General features: G+C 41.8%; 2 protein-coding genes across 2 annotated transcripts in view; both read left to right on the top strand.

Annotated features, from left to right (window-relative positions):
* The window catches only part of LOC5575945 (G-protein coupled receptor moody), a 565,627-nt gene that overhangs the window by 343,381 nt on the left and 206,347 nt on the right, over window positions 1-15,899 (top strand). The gene's annotated exons all lie outside the window — the stretch shown is intronic.
* Window positions 11,829-13,586, top strand: LOC5575944. The gene is made up of 2 exons (XM_021839122.1): window positions 11,829-12,001; window positions 12,055-13,586. Exon 2 carries the CDS (start codon window positions 12,183-12,185, stop codon window positions 13,089-13,091), a length of 909 nt encoding a protein of 302 aa, XP_021694814.1. The 5' UTR covers window positions 11,829-12,001; window positions 12,055-12,182; the 3' UTR covers window positions 13,092-13,586.

The raw sequence follows: 15,899 nt of genomic DNA on the forward strand, positions 1-15,899 counted from the left end.
CAGCTTGCTTTTTCCACTGTAACTAAGGTGTTTTAGCATTGGGTAACCTAGTTCGTCTGATCCTGCTGACTTGCCCTTGACCCTGCCCATGGCGTAATTGAGCTCTGTCATGGAGAAGGGTTGGTTGAAAAGTTGTCCTTGGTCAGGGGGAGTCGGGAAATTTATCACACTTAATTGTGGGTTGGGATAATGCTTTAAAAATGTTGGCGTGTATTTATCGATGGCGGATATCCCATGAAAGTATTCCGCGAGGGCATCCGCGATCGTCTGTGGGTCCCGGGTGGTTACTCCGTCGATCTTGAGGGAAAAACCTTTCACTCGGCGTTTGCCCTGAATGCTGTTGATTTTCCTCCATAGCTCCGAAGATGACTGGTCCTCATTTATTGTGTCGAGGAAGTCGGTCCAGGATTTCTCCTTGGCTTCCCTGATGATTTGCCGGCATTCGTTCCGGGCGGCTTGGTAGCATTTTTTGGCTGTCACAAGGTCGGGGTGCTCAGCGGGCAGGTTCTTCTTAGACCTTTTGAAGGCGCGCAGGGCTTTTCTGCGAGTTTTCGTAGCCGTCTTCGTTTCGGGAGACCACCAGTGGAGAGCCCTTCTACCCGAGTTTGGGCTAGTCTTCGGTATGGACTTTTCTGCCGATCCAGTGACTAAGGCAGTTAGGTCCGTGATTGAAGTTGGGGGGGTTTGTTCAATACCAGAGTCGATGTCATATTGGAACTGGGCCCAGTCGGCCCGGTCATAGATCCAGCGAGGTCGCCGTGAGGTTTGCGGGCTGATTGATTTGTCGAGTCTAAGCGTAATCGGGTAGTGATCACTTCCTCGGGTATCCGTGTCCACAGACCAAAGGAGGCGACTAGTGATGGAGGTAGAGACAAGAGAAACGTCTATGGCCGTCTCTGTCTGTCCGCGGATGAATGTAGGGGTTCCATCATTCAGAATCGCCAAGTTGTTGCTGCATGCGATGTCGACGACACATTTTCCCCTAGCATTATCGGTTCGACTGCCCCATGCTCGGTGGTGCCCATTGACGTCACCAAGTATCACCATGGGGCTGGGGATCTTGAGTAGGATTGCTTCCAGTTGGTTCCTTAGATCCGGAAGCTTTCCATTCGGGAGGTAGACGGAGATAACCGAAACGGGAAAGGGCCACGGGAGCCGGACCGCGACAATTGGGAGGTCGGTATCGAGATCAATCTCTTCAGTCGTAATGTCCGTAGACACGCCCACTGCTACCGACTGGTATATGTTAGCGCCGGTTTTAGTGAACCACCTATATCTCTTACCTAAGGTGTTGTTCATTGTCGCCGGGGTGGTGCGGTGTATTTCCTGGATGGCCAGGGCAACCGGTTGAAAATCATGGACCAGAACTTCCAAATCGGGCAGGTTGTGGTGGAAACCGTTCATGTTCCACTGGACAGCGAGGGTGGTAGGGCCTTGATTGATAGGGCGCTTGGAGGTGGAGGTTGTTGAACGCAGATGGGACTTACCACCCGGACGAGGTCGTTCGGGGTGCCCAGGAGGACCCTGTTCGGGGTCTTGGCCGTGTTTTGGGTGGGACTTACCACCTGGATTGGACGATCCAGGGTGCCCAGGCAGACCCGGTTCGGGGTCGGGAGGTGAACTCATATGGTCTGTTATCGACGACCGATGGGATGGGCCATCAGTTGGCAGTGATTGTTGATCGCGTTTTCTGATCATTCGGTCATAGTGATCTGCGTTCGTTGCTTCCCGCTCCGTGAGACAGGGAAGAAAGGGATTATCAGGTTTCGTTGGAGTTATACCGGCCTGGTATCTTACCGGTTTGTTTCGAGTTCTGGGGGGGTTTCTACGAAGCGTACATGGATGATGTGGTATGTGGGGCAGTTCCGGTGGAAGTGAATCAGCCACACTACCGCGGCCCCGGCTGATCGTAGTGGTTCCTTTTTCAGTGGCTGTTATCTTGCTATTGATGGAGTTGGTTGAATCCGACGAGGTTGTACTCGTTGAAGTTGAACACGAAGATGTTGGACACGAAGAAGTTAAACTCGTAGACAGCATGCAAGTTGTACTCGACGTCAGCTTACCGATTCCATTTCCTTCAATATCCTTAGGGGGACGGGTTTTTACACCCTTGTGCGTCCCTCTTCCAGACCGGTGGGGATGACAAGGGTAGTCCGTCGGTTCCGGTACAGAAATGGCTTCCGGTTTGTCGGGGCCTTGTGTGTCCCGGCCGTCCTCTGGGTATTGCGGGGTATAGGTTTTTACACCCTTGTGCGTCCCGTCAGCTGCAGAGACACTCGGGTGTAGAGGATTGTCCGTCAGTACCGGTTGGGGTGTAGCTTCCGCACTGACGGGGCCCCGACTGCCCGAGGCTCCCGCTGTTGTGGAGTTGGTTGAGGGGTTGTTCGTGAATCGATTTTGTGGTGTCTCGTAGTGGAAGTTGTGCTCAGTCGACTCATTTGAGCAATTCTCGGGTTGGTTGTTTTCAGTGAATGTTGTTGTATAGGTAAAGGTCAACTGATGCTGGGAGTCGTAGGTGGGAGGACTGAGCGGGCGACTTGTCTAGATTGTGGGGGAAGGGGGTAGCCCGTGGCTCTTACGGTGTTTCCGTTTGGAGCTGCTGGGTCCCTTCATAGAGGAGTCACTGCCATCGGGACTGTGGTGGCCCCGTTTAGATGGGTTAGAGGTGGATGTGGCGTTGGAGTTGATGGTGTTAGCGGCGGAAGCGACGCTAGCATCGCCGTCGCTGCTGATGTTGTCTACTTCGATACTGCACTCCATGGTTTCGGCGTTCTCCTGTGTTTGTTGCTCCTTCGGGGTGGATTCCCGACCATAGTCGGATTGGTCGTTAGCGATGTGGGTACTGTTTTTGATCCACTCCTGGACCTGGAAGAACGGTTGCAAGGTTACGTTGTCAACAATTATCTCCTCGGTTGAGGAATGGGAGTGCGTCATGTTGGCTTTTTCAGTTTCGGTGGCCGAGATGGTGGAGTTACTTGGGGATGCTACAGGGTGGCTTCTCGTGGTAAGGAGTGTTTTGATGAAGGCGTCTTTCTTCGTCAGATTGTCCTGCAGTTGTCTGACTGTGGCTGTTAGCTCAGCCACCTGCCGTACTAGTTCCGCCGTGGGACCGTGATCTTTTGCGCTATCTAGCCGGGTGTTGACGCTGCGTTTTTCTAGCGCGCGTTCAAGTTGGGCGATGCGCTCGTCCTTCCTTTTGGAGTCTTCCAAAAGATTTTTTACCATCGACCTCATTTCATCCATCTCGCAATCCTTGCTAGCGTTGACAATGCCTGCAAAGGATTTGTCTGTTTGCGGATTTTTCTTTTTGGCCATGGCCGCTTCTCTGGTTTCGTAATCCCGGCGGGCTGCCGGGTACGAAATACCAAGGTCGACACGTAAATGTTGGATGGCATTCTCTTTCTTGTAGATCGGGCATTCACGACTGGAGACTGCGTGTTTCGTGTCGACCTTTTCGTTCTTCTCGCGTTTTTTGTTCCATTCCTCACAGTTCTTACAATGGGCCGGTTCGTCGCAGTTTGTCCTTCCTCTGGATACCTCGAATGCTGTTGCTCCTTCAGCGATGTTGGGGGTGAGTTCTTCATCGTGAGTCTTGCTGCACTTGCCGCAGGTCCGCTGAGTAGCTGAGCACCGCTTGCCGGTGTGACCAAAAGTCCAACAGCGGAAACACAGCATCGGGGAGGGATAGTAGTTCCTGGTTCGGCATCTGGTCCACCCAAAATCAATATGTTCCGGGATAACCGTGCCGTTGATTGTCAAAATCATGACCGGGGAGTTGACTGGTTCGCCCTTCTCATTGCGGCGCTTTATGCGTCGCACCTCTTTGACGTTTTGGTTCGCCAGGTTTTCGACCAAATATTGATCGCTAAGACCCACGGTGTCGGGATTAGTGACGACACATCGGACTTGATTGAGTGACGAGTGCTCCTCAATAGTGATACCAGTACCATCACTAAGTTGCTTCATCCGTAGCAGTTGTTTCACTTGTTCCTGACTACGTACTTTCAGCACGTACGTTAGGCCGCGGTTCTCCTTAAACGCACCGGCGATAGGGCCACCGATGTGCTTTTCGACTGACAGACGGAGGAGGAAGGGGTCGGTCAGAATTTGGCCGGAGGTTCCGGACAGCTTCAGGTAGTGAAGTTGCCCTAAAGTACCTTCGGGGTCCATAAAGGAGGGTACTAATGCCCCTGTATACTCTCCGTTTCTTTGATTCGTGATTCCGCTGCCGCCACCACCGGGGCCCCCTGGGTCCCCTGGGCGGAGGTGGAGGCCATTCGGCGACATGACGCCGCCGGGCCGGAACTAAGATGATCTAAGGATCTCCCAGTCGACCGGCTTGGAGATTCACAGGGTAGATATGTTAGTCGGGAGTACACACTGCGATGACGAAACTTTTCGATAGAGTGCCAAAAAAGGAGTTTGTTCACTGTTTGATATTTTCACACACTCGGGTTATGTAGCCACACACAGTCGTGGGCTTCAATGAATACCACTATGCCTGCGCCAACAACACAATGCGGGAACAATGGGTGATTACCGTGAGATCACACGCGGGTTTAGCTCTTCCACTGCAGTTTTTGCACTAAATTGCACCGATTTCAACCGGATTTTTAGTGAAATCACTCGTGGGCACTTGTCGCTAAATAAATACAGCGAAAAAGGTATCTATTAACGCGAAACACCACTAAAAATTGATGAAGAATACCGAGCGCGTACGCGGTTGTTAGCGGTAACAACAGTATGATTTCCGTCAGACCTTACCCCCTATTTTTATATTTTTCTTCGAAAGACGATTATTTTTAATGCTTATTGACGCTTTCAGATCTAATTTATATGCACTCCTGATTTTATTGTAAATTTTGAAAATTCGAGAATTCACCACATTTTGAGTAGTGCGGCACAGTTGTTTCAACCCTGTGGGTAAACAAAGTGGAGATTTTCCCACAACTTTCAATCTCACCCCTGCGCTGAGTGTTGACGAAATGTCAATGTCAAATCAAGCACACGAGACGACACAACAAAATGGAGAAATCTGAGAGAAATCTGAGGTCCGATGGGCAAGCCTCGTTGTAAATGAAGCCCATCCTTTACTATTGTACTTATAACAAAAACTTTTACCGGAAGACGACTGCTAATAGACCGTTTTAAGCTTAGCAAGTGATGGAATTCTCCTTGGAAGCATTTCTACAACGCTGTGGAACGTTTTCTACAAGAGGGGCATATTGGCCAGTTTGTTTTGAAACGTCAAGAATTGGACCGTTTGCAGATAACGTCTTGTACTCGCTTTAGAAGGTACCTGGCAAGGGAAAGTTGCATGCAAAGCATGATTAACTAAGTAAATAACACTTTGACACCAAAAACTATATAAGTAATGGATTTGCCACTGCGATAGAGCAGTTTTTCCTTAGGGGGGCCTATACCTGTTTACCCTACCGTTTGATATCTGCTGCTTATGTCGTCAAGCTGTTCCGGAACCATATGACCAATGGATTATACATACTTCCCCATTTTACCACTCCCCGAAAAATCCTCCACGTCCACAACATATGTCTCCTTCATCTTCCTGCCGGAAACCTCTGCCGTGTTCCGCGATAGTTCTCGAAAAAGGTTCTGCTCTCCTTCGGCTCTGTGCCCGGCGGCAATCTGGGGACGAAGATTTCACCGTGCGACGGCGTCCTGTTTCAATTACTCGATTCCAATGAAACCTTCAGGAATCCGAAGAGAATGATGTGCCAAACAAGGATCTCTTGCAATTTAGAAAAGGCGATCTTCCGGATGTCACCAAAATCTTCGCAACCCTCAGCCAACCACAAAACCGAGCAGGAGCAAGCGGAGCACCACAGTAGCCACAGGCGATGGAGATGAAAAGAATTCCCGCCGTTGTCATGAAAGATTTTATCGTGCCCGATCCGTTCTACCATCAAATTAGTAGAACTACGACGATGGGAAGTGCTCGAGCAGTCTCGACACAAATAAAAACGGGGCAATAATTTTTGGTGTCAAAGGTCCAATTCTTGACGTTTCAAAACAAACCGGCCAATATGCCCCTCTTGTAGAAAACGTTCCGCAGCGTTGCAGAAATGCTTCCAAGGAGAATTCCATCACTTGCTAAGCTTAAAACGGTCTATTAGCAGTCGTCTTCCGGTAAAAGTTTTTGTTGTAAGTACAATAGTAAAGGATGGGCTTCATTTACAACGAGGCTTGCCCATCGGACCTCAGATTTCTCCATTTTGTCGTGTCGTCTCGTGTGCTTGATTTGACATTGACATTTCGTCATATCTACAAACACTCAGCGCAGGGGTAAGATTGAAAGTTATGGGAAAATCTCCACTTTGTTTACCCACAGGGTTGAAACAACTGTGCCGCACTACTCAAAATCTGAGAGAGAGGAGACAGCTCACTGACAACTGGCTTGTTTTCTTGGCTTCTTTGATTTCTTCTTCTAATGTTTGGGTTGTGCACAATGGTTCGGAGAGCACAAGCTGGGTCAAAACTATTTTCACATCCCATTTGTTCTCAAAAAGATCACAAAATTAAAAAAAAAAACAATAGCAATTTGAGTCCAATCGACAATAATTAAATAATCAACGATTTTATTTGCGAGAGCACAGGAAAACAGCTTGAATTTTCAATCATATCCAGTTTTAGTATGGTCAAATTTTTGTTGGGCAGAGGTGGACACACCACAACGCAGAACAGGGTCACCGAAGCGGAACGCGGAACCAGGATTTCGGTAGGAAAGAAACAACTACAACTTGACTACTGTACGCAACGAGAAAGCTTTAATAAACACGTCTGAACGGATTGAACATCACTTTACGGATGAATGGTAAACTTTCCATTCTCCCTCTCTTCCTTCTACTTGGCGCGCTCGCCGCCTGCCCTACTGGCGCATGCGTCGCAGCCTCACTCATACAGCTACACACATCCAGTGCTACCGCTTTGCATACGAGGCACAATCATTGCATACTCCAACACTCCTCCTCAATGTTGTCCTCGTACTCGTCCTAATCCTCTCTGCCTTCCATGCCGGGTTGATCTCCTCCTGCTTCAAGCAACGTAATCAATCAATCGTCCGGGTCGGACTCTACGGTTATTCCTCCTGGATTGCCGAACTTCCCTCCAGTCATCAGCATCCGAATCTGAGCTTCCACTGTTGGACTCCGCCACTTGCAGCGGCTCCACTTCCTCGCTTGAAGTGTCCGCATCGAAGTATTCTTCATCTTCTTCTGCTCTATTCGGCTCCATCTCCGAATACCAGCTCACCACACTGACTGGTGAACTTCCTAGCTTCGTCGTCTTCTTCTCGCCAATTATCGGCTGCTGGCCCTCTACTTTCTTCTCAATCTTCGCCAACTTCAGCCGATACAATGACCCCGACTTTTCACCAATTACCACTTTCTTACCAGATGCATCGCAAATATCGCAACCATCTTTCTTGAACTTTACCGAGAAATCCTTTGACGTCAATTTGTCCACTGACACAAGTCCACTCGCCAACGACGGAACATACAAGACGTTGGTAAGCTTCACCTCAACTCTACTTCCGTTTCCGTTTCAGAAAATATTTGAGTGTCTTGCTAAATTTGAAGATAATTCAACAAAATTCGAAAAATGTATAATATCATTCAAAGAATTTTGTACGTAATTCTTGAGCAATTTAAATAAAAGAAGAAATTTCATGCATTTTTGAACAAGTTTGTAGAATTTTTGACGAAATTTTAAATTTTCCAACAAAATTGGGTACAACTTTGAACAAAAATATTCTACGAAATTCGAAGAATCTCTGTCAAAATTCAGTAGGTTTATAACGAAATTTGATGAACTTTGAAAGAAATTCCAGTTTTTATTCGATCATTTTTTAACGAAATTGAATATCTAATGGAATTTGCTGAATTTGTGACAAAATTCACAAAATTTGATATGAAAATTTTAAGAAACTCTAACGAAATTCGAGCATTTTTTACGAACTGAGAAAAAACTCTAACGAAATTCAAACTAACAAAATTTGGTCAATTACTCACAAAAGTGTAGTGCATTTATTTTTTTTCTCAAATTTTCTAAGTTTTAATGATATTCGAAGAACCTTCAACATAATTCGGACTTTTATTAGAAATCCAACAAATTTCAATGTTTTAATACAATAAGTTCCAAACAAAAATTGGTAAATTTTATGAGAAATTCAAATAAAAAATAAATTGGTCAATTACTAACAAAAGTCATTGAATTTTGACGATTTTGATAAATTTGCAGGTTTCTAAAGAAATTTGGAGGCTATCTAACTTAATTGAAAAAATCAAAATTTGAAGAAATTGTATCAAAATTAGGAGGATCAACAAAATTCGAAGAATTTCTAACAAATCACGTAACTTAAAGACAGTTATACAAAAAGCATTACAAAATTTGAGCATTTTCTACATTTTTTTTAGGAAATTCTGAGAAAATATAAATATTTAATTTGAAGAAGTTCTAAACAAAGAAGTTGGTGTATTTTGAACAAGTTCAATGAATTTATAACACTATTTTGTGAAAATTGGATTATTTTTTTCACAAAATATGAAGAATTTCCATCGAAGTTTGATAAGTTTCTTATCAAATTCGGTCAATTTTTAACGAAATTAAAACTTTTCAATGGAATTCGATGAATTGGTGAATATTTTTATAAATTTCGTAAGTTTAAAAATAAGTAAGAATTTTTAACAAAAATCTAACAAATTTCAGAAAATTCAATAAACGAATTCCATCCAGAATGAGTCGGAAAAAAAGTGTTCGATAGTCTTTGATTCAGATTAAATTTTGCACATGTTTTTGGTATGATAGAATTAGTGTTTTCCATAGAAAAGTTTATCATTTTGACTCAAGACTAACTTTTGAAAACGGCCTATAAATGTTTGCATGCAACTTATTTGAAAAATTCTAACTCTGAAACTGTTAATTTTAGAGAAAAATACTCTATGAAGAAGTTGTAGTGAACCGTTTGGCCTACAAAAAAATATATACACTGAAAAAATATTTTATGTTTTTTTTTCATGAAAACTTCAAAAATAAAACTTAAATTTTAAATTACACAAAAACCCACAAATTTTTACCATAGAATCTTAATAGTATACAGATGTTTGGGACAAAGTTTCATGATGGAGAATTATTAATAAAAAAGTTTTTCTAAGAACAACTTTTTTCCGAACTGAAACTCGAAAATAAATCCTTAGTAACCCATCGATATTTATGATAATTTTCATTGCTGAGTGACAACTCAAACTTAAACCTAATTCCGATTTGCATATATAATGCTTTAGTCGCATCATAGTCATTCCCTTTTTGTTTTTTAGGTTTCATTTAGATCAAGTCCGCAATAACTTTTAGAGCTGCAGGTTAAATCATTCAACTCGATATAGCGCGGTTAAACACGGAATTTGTCTTGAAAATTAAGATCTCTGTTGCTGCGTAATTTGCACAAGATTTTGTAAAAATACCTCCCAGGATTTTGTAAATCTATGAGAATGATGTTCAGGATTTTGCAATAATCCTACTCAGAATTCTGTTAGAAATCTACGAAACATTGCGTGAGAATCTCATCTGGTATCATGAAGATCTCTGCAAATAACTTGTTAAAATAAAGTTTCGAATTTTGTACGAATACTGTAAAGCATTTTGCCAGAACTTTCTTCAAAATTAAGTAACAATTTTCCCTAAAATTAAGTGAGAAGCATACATCTCCTTCAAATTGTTGTGAGGTATGATCAATCAACTTAATTAATCCTAAAATAAAAAAGAGTTCTTCATTATTAAACATAACAGTAACGAATTATGACTATTTCCGCAAATCGGAACAAAATTTTCATTTGATTGACAGAAAAATAAACAAAGAAAATCATACAAATTAACTGTTTTTCAAGGCATGCTGGGGGCATATTTCCAAGTTTCAGTTCAGCGGTGGTTGCCAGCTTCTGTCAAATATTTTATAGCGAATTGTTTTTATGGCGAGCGTAAAAAGCTGGATATATTTTTTGCATTAAACTCGATATAATTCGAAAATGGGTACTTCTACAGAAATTATTCATATCATCATTATGGTTCAGAATCATTTCAAGATTTTTATGGTGTCATCAGAACCTATTTATTTTGACAAAAAAAAAAACCAAATTTTGAAAATCGACCAAAAGTTGTTATGAGAAAAAGTTTTTTTATTAATAATTTCTCCATCATGAAAGTTTGTCCCAAACAAGATTCTATGATAAAAATTTAAAAAAAATCTTAAAAATGGGGTTTTTGAGTAATTTAAAATATAAGTTTTATTTTTGATTTTTTTATGAAAAAACATAAAATATTTTTTCAGTGTATATTTTTTTCTTGTAGGCCAAACGGTTCACTACAACTTCTTCATAGAACATTTTTCTCTAAAATTAACAGTTTCAGAGTTAGAATTTTTCAAATAAGTTGCATGCCAAAATGTATAGGCCATTTTCATAAGTTATTCTCGAGTCAAAATGATTCATTTTTCTACGGAAAACACTTATTGCACTGTAAACTTGGCATTACCCTTTAAGGTGTAAAAAGTACCCACTATTTTCTGATATATGAAGCTGTCAAAATAAAGGGTAGTTCAAAATTTTCCATAGTGGGTAAATTTTGCCCATTTGTAAGTTCCGATGGTTTACCCTTTAATGAGTGAAAAACTTAAGATATTTTGGCGGATGCTGTTTTTCAGTCCGTTATGTTTCATTGTAACTGGAGTCGCATCTAGGTCGCTGATAATGCAGGAGTGTCTAGATTTTCAGGTGAGTCCAATATCGAAAAACATTATCCATCTCATTTGAAGAAACGCTGTTGTTTTTGCAGAATGGATTTTAGAACCAAAAACTTCATTGCTGTTCGTCTCTACAATCAGGAGCATGATCCAGATTGGAAACTGCGGCCAAACGCCCGAGAGCAGTAATTTTATATAGAACTTGATGTTAATATCAAGCAAAAGCAACATGTATTGATCAATAAAGTGCAAAACTGGTGTATGATTGTTTGTCCTTTATTCTTTATTATTATTATTCATAAATTAATTTCAAATTGTTATTATAAGTCGTAAAACTACAAACAGAGTAAAATTGACTCTCTTTCCTAGCTGAATTCATTTCGAATAGTGGGTAAAATTCACTCGTTAGATTGACGTACAAGCCGTTTACTCTTTAATGGGTACAGGCCCTTTACTCTTTTTATGAGTTAAACTAGTTTCTCTCAAAGAGGGTACTTTTTTACCCTTTAAAGGGTACTTTAGTCTTACAGTGTGTATCATATAAAAACATGTGCAAAATTTACTGCAAATCAAAGATGGTCGAGATCTGTGACTGACGGTTTTGACATGGAATTCGTCAATACAGTAATCTCCTGAAGAAATTTGGTAAATTTTAATAGAAATTCAAATTTTTAACAAAATTTGATCATTTCAAACGAAAGTCATTGAATTTATACTGGAATTCGATGAATTTGTAACAACCTTTGGTGAATTCGTTAATTTCTAAACAAATTAGGATAGAGATTCTTATGCACCTGAATCGCCTGTGCATCTTATTCCTGTCTACAATCATACGTTATTCTAATTTATTAATTCAAATGAAAAACCTGGACAACAGTTCGTATTCAATATGGAAGCAGCATTTCGATTTCGAGCCTATTTTCTAACGCGAAGCAGTATACTAAAGCTTCAAACAAAAAAAAATGTTGACAAAGTTATTTAGGTGTGTGTCTATTGGAGGGCAAAATCCTCCATACTTGAGACAAGCGTTTGTTTCGCAATGTTAGGGGCCACCCTACTGATCACCATTTGATGATTGTGTGCAACAGTCAACGGATGCTGAAGCATATTGTTCTACGTATGTGGTCTTAAACAAATAATCAATAGTGAAGCAGTGTAAATATCAATTTTATTCCTAGAGCCAGCCACATCGCTGAAATTAAATTTTAGTTTCTTTGCTGTAATAGTGGCCAAACTTTACCCCGAATGAAGGTACATACTGAATTTTCAGTTATCGGCATGGGTAAAAATGATTATCTTTCCAGGTACTGTTAAACAATAGGAACAGCATAAAGAACGAGCACATACTTCATCTACCCGAATCTCTTATATAGAGAAGCCAGTTGACAACGCGTCAAAAACTGTCAATCAACCGTTCGTCATCCACTTCGCCATGCCCTGGAGTCTAGCAGTTCACAGTGTCCCACATGTCTTCGAGAAGATTTTCGCCCATCTGAACCTGAATGATCGCTTGACTGCTGCGGCCGTTTGTCGTGATTGGGATACAGCCATTTTCAACACTCGATCACTGGCCGACAACACTGTGCTACGAATAGTTTGCGAAGATCCCGATCTGCTCGACGTTACAGCAGATGTTCACCAAAGTAGGCGAAAGTATCGCAACGTGGCCGTTTTGCTCAGTAGCCCTCTTTGCGAGGAAACCTGGATACGGTTGATCGAGCTGTTGAAGACCCTGAACCAGAAATGCGCCGTGGAGTGGTTCTGGTGCAGTACGACTCAGGAGCAAGACATTCCGACTGGGTTGATCGAATTGGGGACCATATTCCGGAACTTGCAAGAGCTGGAGTTGACGATAACGGTGCGGTCGTATTCGGACCCAACTTGGCCGTTAGCTTTCCAGGAGCTTAAGCAGCTTCAGAGCTTGACAATGCACGACGCACACTGTGAGGCACTGGCGTCCGTTCAACGGCATTGTCGAAAGCTGCGCCAGTTGGCGCTGCATGGATTCGGGCTGACGAAACTGTTGGCAGAAGTCCTGGACTTCCCGTGCCTTGAAAGTCTAACAATCGAAGAACTGCTGGTACCGAAGAACATCGTGTACCAATACAGGCACGGTTACGCAGTGCTGCCACAGCTGAAGAGCTTCAGCTTGACAGCGAAGGACATCCCAACGCCGTCGAGGGGTGCGTTGGAGCTGGCAACACGGCGGCTACCGATGACGGTCATCTTCGCACCGCAACTGGAAACGGTTCGGCTATCGTATCTGTTGCGGCATTTCTTCAACGTGAAGATCGAGCAGCCGAGATTCGTAAACGGACAGCGCAGGGTGAATCGATTGTGAGATCGACTGTCGTTCCGGATCATCGAAGCACAGACTCACAGACGGATAATAAAAGCATGTAAAATAGAACAATTTGCGATCAACAAAAATCGTCGCAAAATCATTGTCTACGATCGAAGATTTTGCTTCCTTATTACCTATTACAATCCGCAGTTGTACGAGCGTTGAAAATCGACATGATTCAGCTCACTTTCACTCAGAGTGAAAAAAAAATCAACAAAAATAATCCAAATGAACACTTTGAAAAACATAGATAGTTTCCTTTGTTTGACAGATCAACGATACTGTCACAACTTTGAATGTAATATACTGTAACGTCGCTTTTTTTGTATGCGATGAATCCAAAAACAATCCATTTTCGATGGAAAGTCGAGTCTTTGACTAAACGAATGTTTTAATATATTTGAACAATGACAAGTTCATTGTCGCATCTCTGTAATGACAGACGTTTCAATTATTTAAATAAAGATCTCTGTTTATTCTGCGAACAATAAAGAAGTTGTTTTCATTTATTTTCCCTTGTCGAAAGTTTTCGTTCCATGAGTACAAATCACTTTCGCAGTTCTTTTAAATTTGTCTTAGGCAATGCTGTTAAATGCCAGGGGGGGGGGGTGGGGGGTATACGCAACGAGGTGCGCCTACCGTTCATGTTTTGTGGGTGTATTCGTTTCAGCGTGGGTGTACGGCTGTCAACTACAAACAAAGCTCGCCTAACAATCATCTCTCAAGCGGGCCGGCCCAAATAGCATAGGTCGAAAACGCGGGGCGAGCCAGGCAGCAAATGCTGATGCTTTTCAACACTCAAACAGCGGGATGTCTAGCAGCGATGTGAGCCACACGACCCAAGTAACCAGTAAGCACGATAATGCGGCACGGTAACAGCACTATATGCACATATAGGGTAATCATTTGAAGCATGTCAGTTTTATAGACGCATATAATGCTATTATAATGCCAGAAAAGGCGAAATAGCGTGCCATTGTAGTGCAAAGATATAACCGTGCTTCTCTGCACCACTAATGCTGATATAAGACCTCTTGTAGATTAGAACGTGACTAGTTGGCCCACTCTAAAAGAGGCTATGAAGTGTATAATTATGTCACACAAATAAAGCAAAATAGCATTTATGGTAGCTATTTTGAGGCCACCTGTTATGGATGAATGTTGCTTCATCTTGAAAATGATTTTATCATAACGTTGATCTTGCCAGATTTATTCCAACGTAAACAAAACAAAATAAGATCGAAAACATCAAATAATAATTTGTTTTGTAGTGCTTGTTGAATATTTGAAGTGATTTATTTTGAGATAGTGCTCAAATCTGAGCAGTGAGATTTACTGTGAAATGTGATGAAAAAGAAGTTAAATTGCGTGTCCCCCCTCTGAAAGTGGTATATTTCAAATTATTTAGCATTTGCTAAATGAAACCGCCAGGAGAAGAATAAACCATATTCAACATATCTTGGTTTGTTTGGGCAGTAATTGTGCTTTAAATTATATTTAGTCAGTTTAATCATCATACCATAGCATCTTATGAGCGAACTCATGGAGAAAATTTGATTTGAAAATAGTGAAATTGTGGCAACCGGAGTGAAATTAATATGGCGGTACCATAATTGATTGGGGCCCAGATAGCCGTAGCGGTAAACGCGCAGCTATTCAGCATGACCATGCTGAGGGTCGTGGGTTCGAATCCCGCTGGTCGAGGATCTTTTCGTAAAGGAAATTTTCTCGATTCCCAGGGCATAGAGTATCCTCGTACCTGCCACACGATATACACATGCAAAAATGGTCAATCGGTAAAGAAAGCTCTCAGTTAATAACTGTGGAAGTTAATAACGATTTTTGCCTGAAATTATTAATGATTGTATTTGACATTTGTTCCAATGTTTCAACATTGGATATTCTATGTAACTCATTGGTACTATACCAGGGAGGAAGCCTCAGAATCATTTTCAAAATTTTATTTTGAATTCTCTGCAGAGCTTTCTTCCTGGTATTACAACAGCTAGTCCATATTGGTACAGCATACAACATGGCTGGCCTGAAAATTTGTTTGAATATCAAAAGCTTGTTCTTAAGACAAAGTTTTGATTTTCTATTAATAAGGGGATAGAGACATTTTACATATTTATTACATTTGGCTTGAATGCCCTCAATGTGATTTTTGAAAGTTAAATTCTAATCAAGCATGAGCCCTAGATACTTAACTTGATCTGACCAATTTATTGGAACCCCTCTCATCGTGACAACATGTCTACTTGAAGGTTTCAAATAAAGAGCTTTTGGTTTATGTGGGAATATTATTAGTTGAGTTTTGGAAGCATTAGGAGAAATCTTCCATTTTTGCAAGTATGAAGAAAAAATATCCAAACTTTTTTGCAATCGACTACAGATGACACGCAGGCTTCGTCCTTTGGCGGAGAGGCCTGTGTCATCCGCAAACAAAAGATTTTTGACATCCCTGAGGTAGCTCAGGTAAGTCAGATGTGAAAATATTGTATAATATTGGTCCCAAAGCTCTTACAGGAAGTCTTTCAGATCTGGAGTTCTGATAATTAATCTGAAGTTTACGATTTGACAGATAAATTTGAATTGTTCTAACAATATATGTTGGAAAATTAAAGTTTTTTTCATTTTACGATCAACCCTTCATGCCAAACACTGTCGAATGCTTTTTCTATGTCTAGAAGAGCGAGACCAGTAGAGTAGCCTTCAGATTTGTTGGAACGGATCAAATTTGTTACACGTAAAAGTTGATGAGTGGTCGAATGTCCATGGCGGAATCCGAACTGTTCATTGGCAAAA

Source organism: Aedes aegypti, chromosome 1 (genome assembly GCF_002204515.2).
Source record: "Aedes aegypti strain LVP_AGWG chromosome 1, AaegL5.0 Primary Assembly, whole genome shotgun sequence".
Taxonomy (NCBI): Eukaryota; Metazoa; Arthropoda; class Insecta; order Diptera; family Culicidae; genus Aedes; species Aedes aegypti.

Excerpts from the sequence above, each read along its gene's own strand:
- LOC5575944 (XM_021839122.1), top strand. The coding sequence starts at position 12,183 with ATGCCCTGGAGTCTAGCAGTTCACAGTGTCCCACATGTCTTCGAGAAG.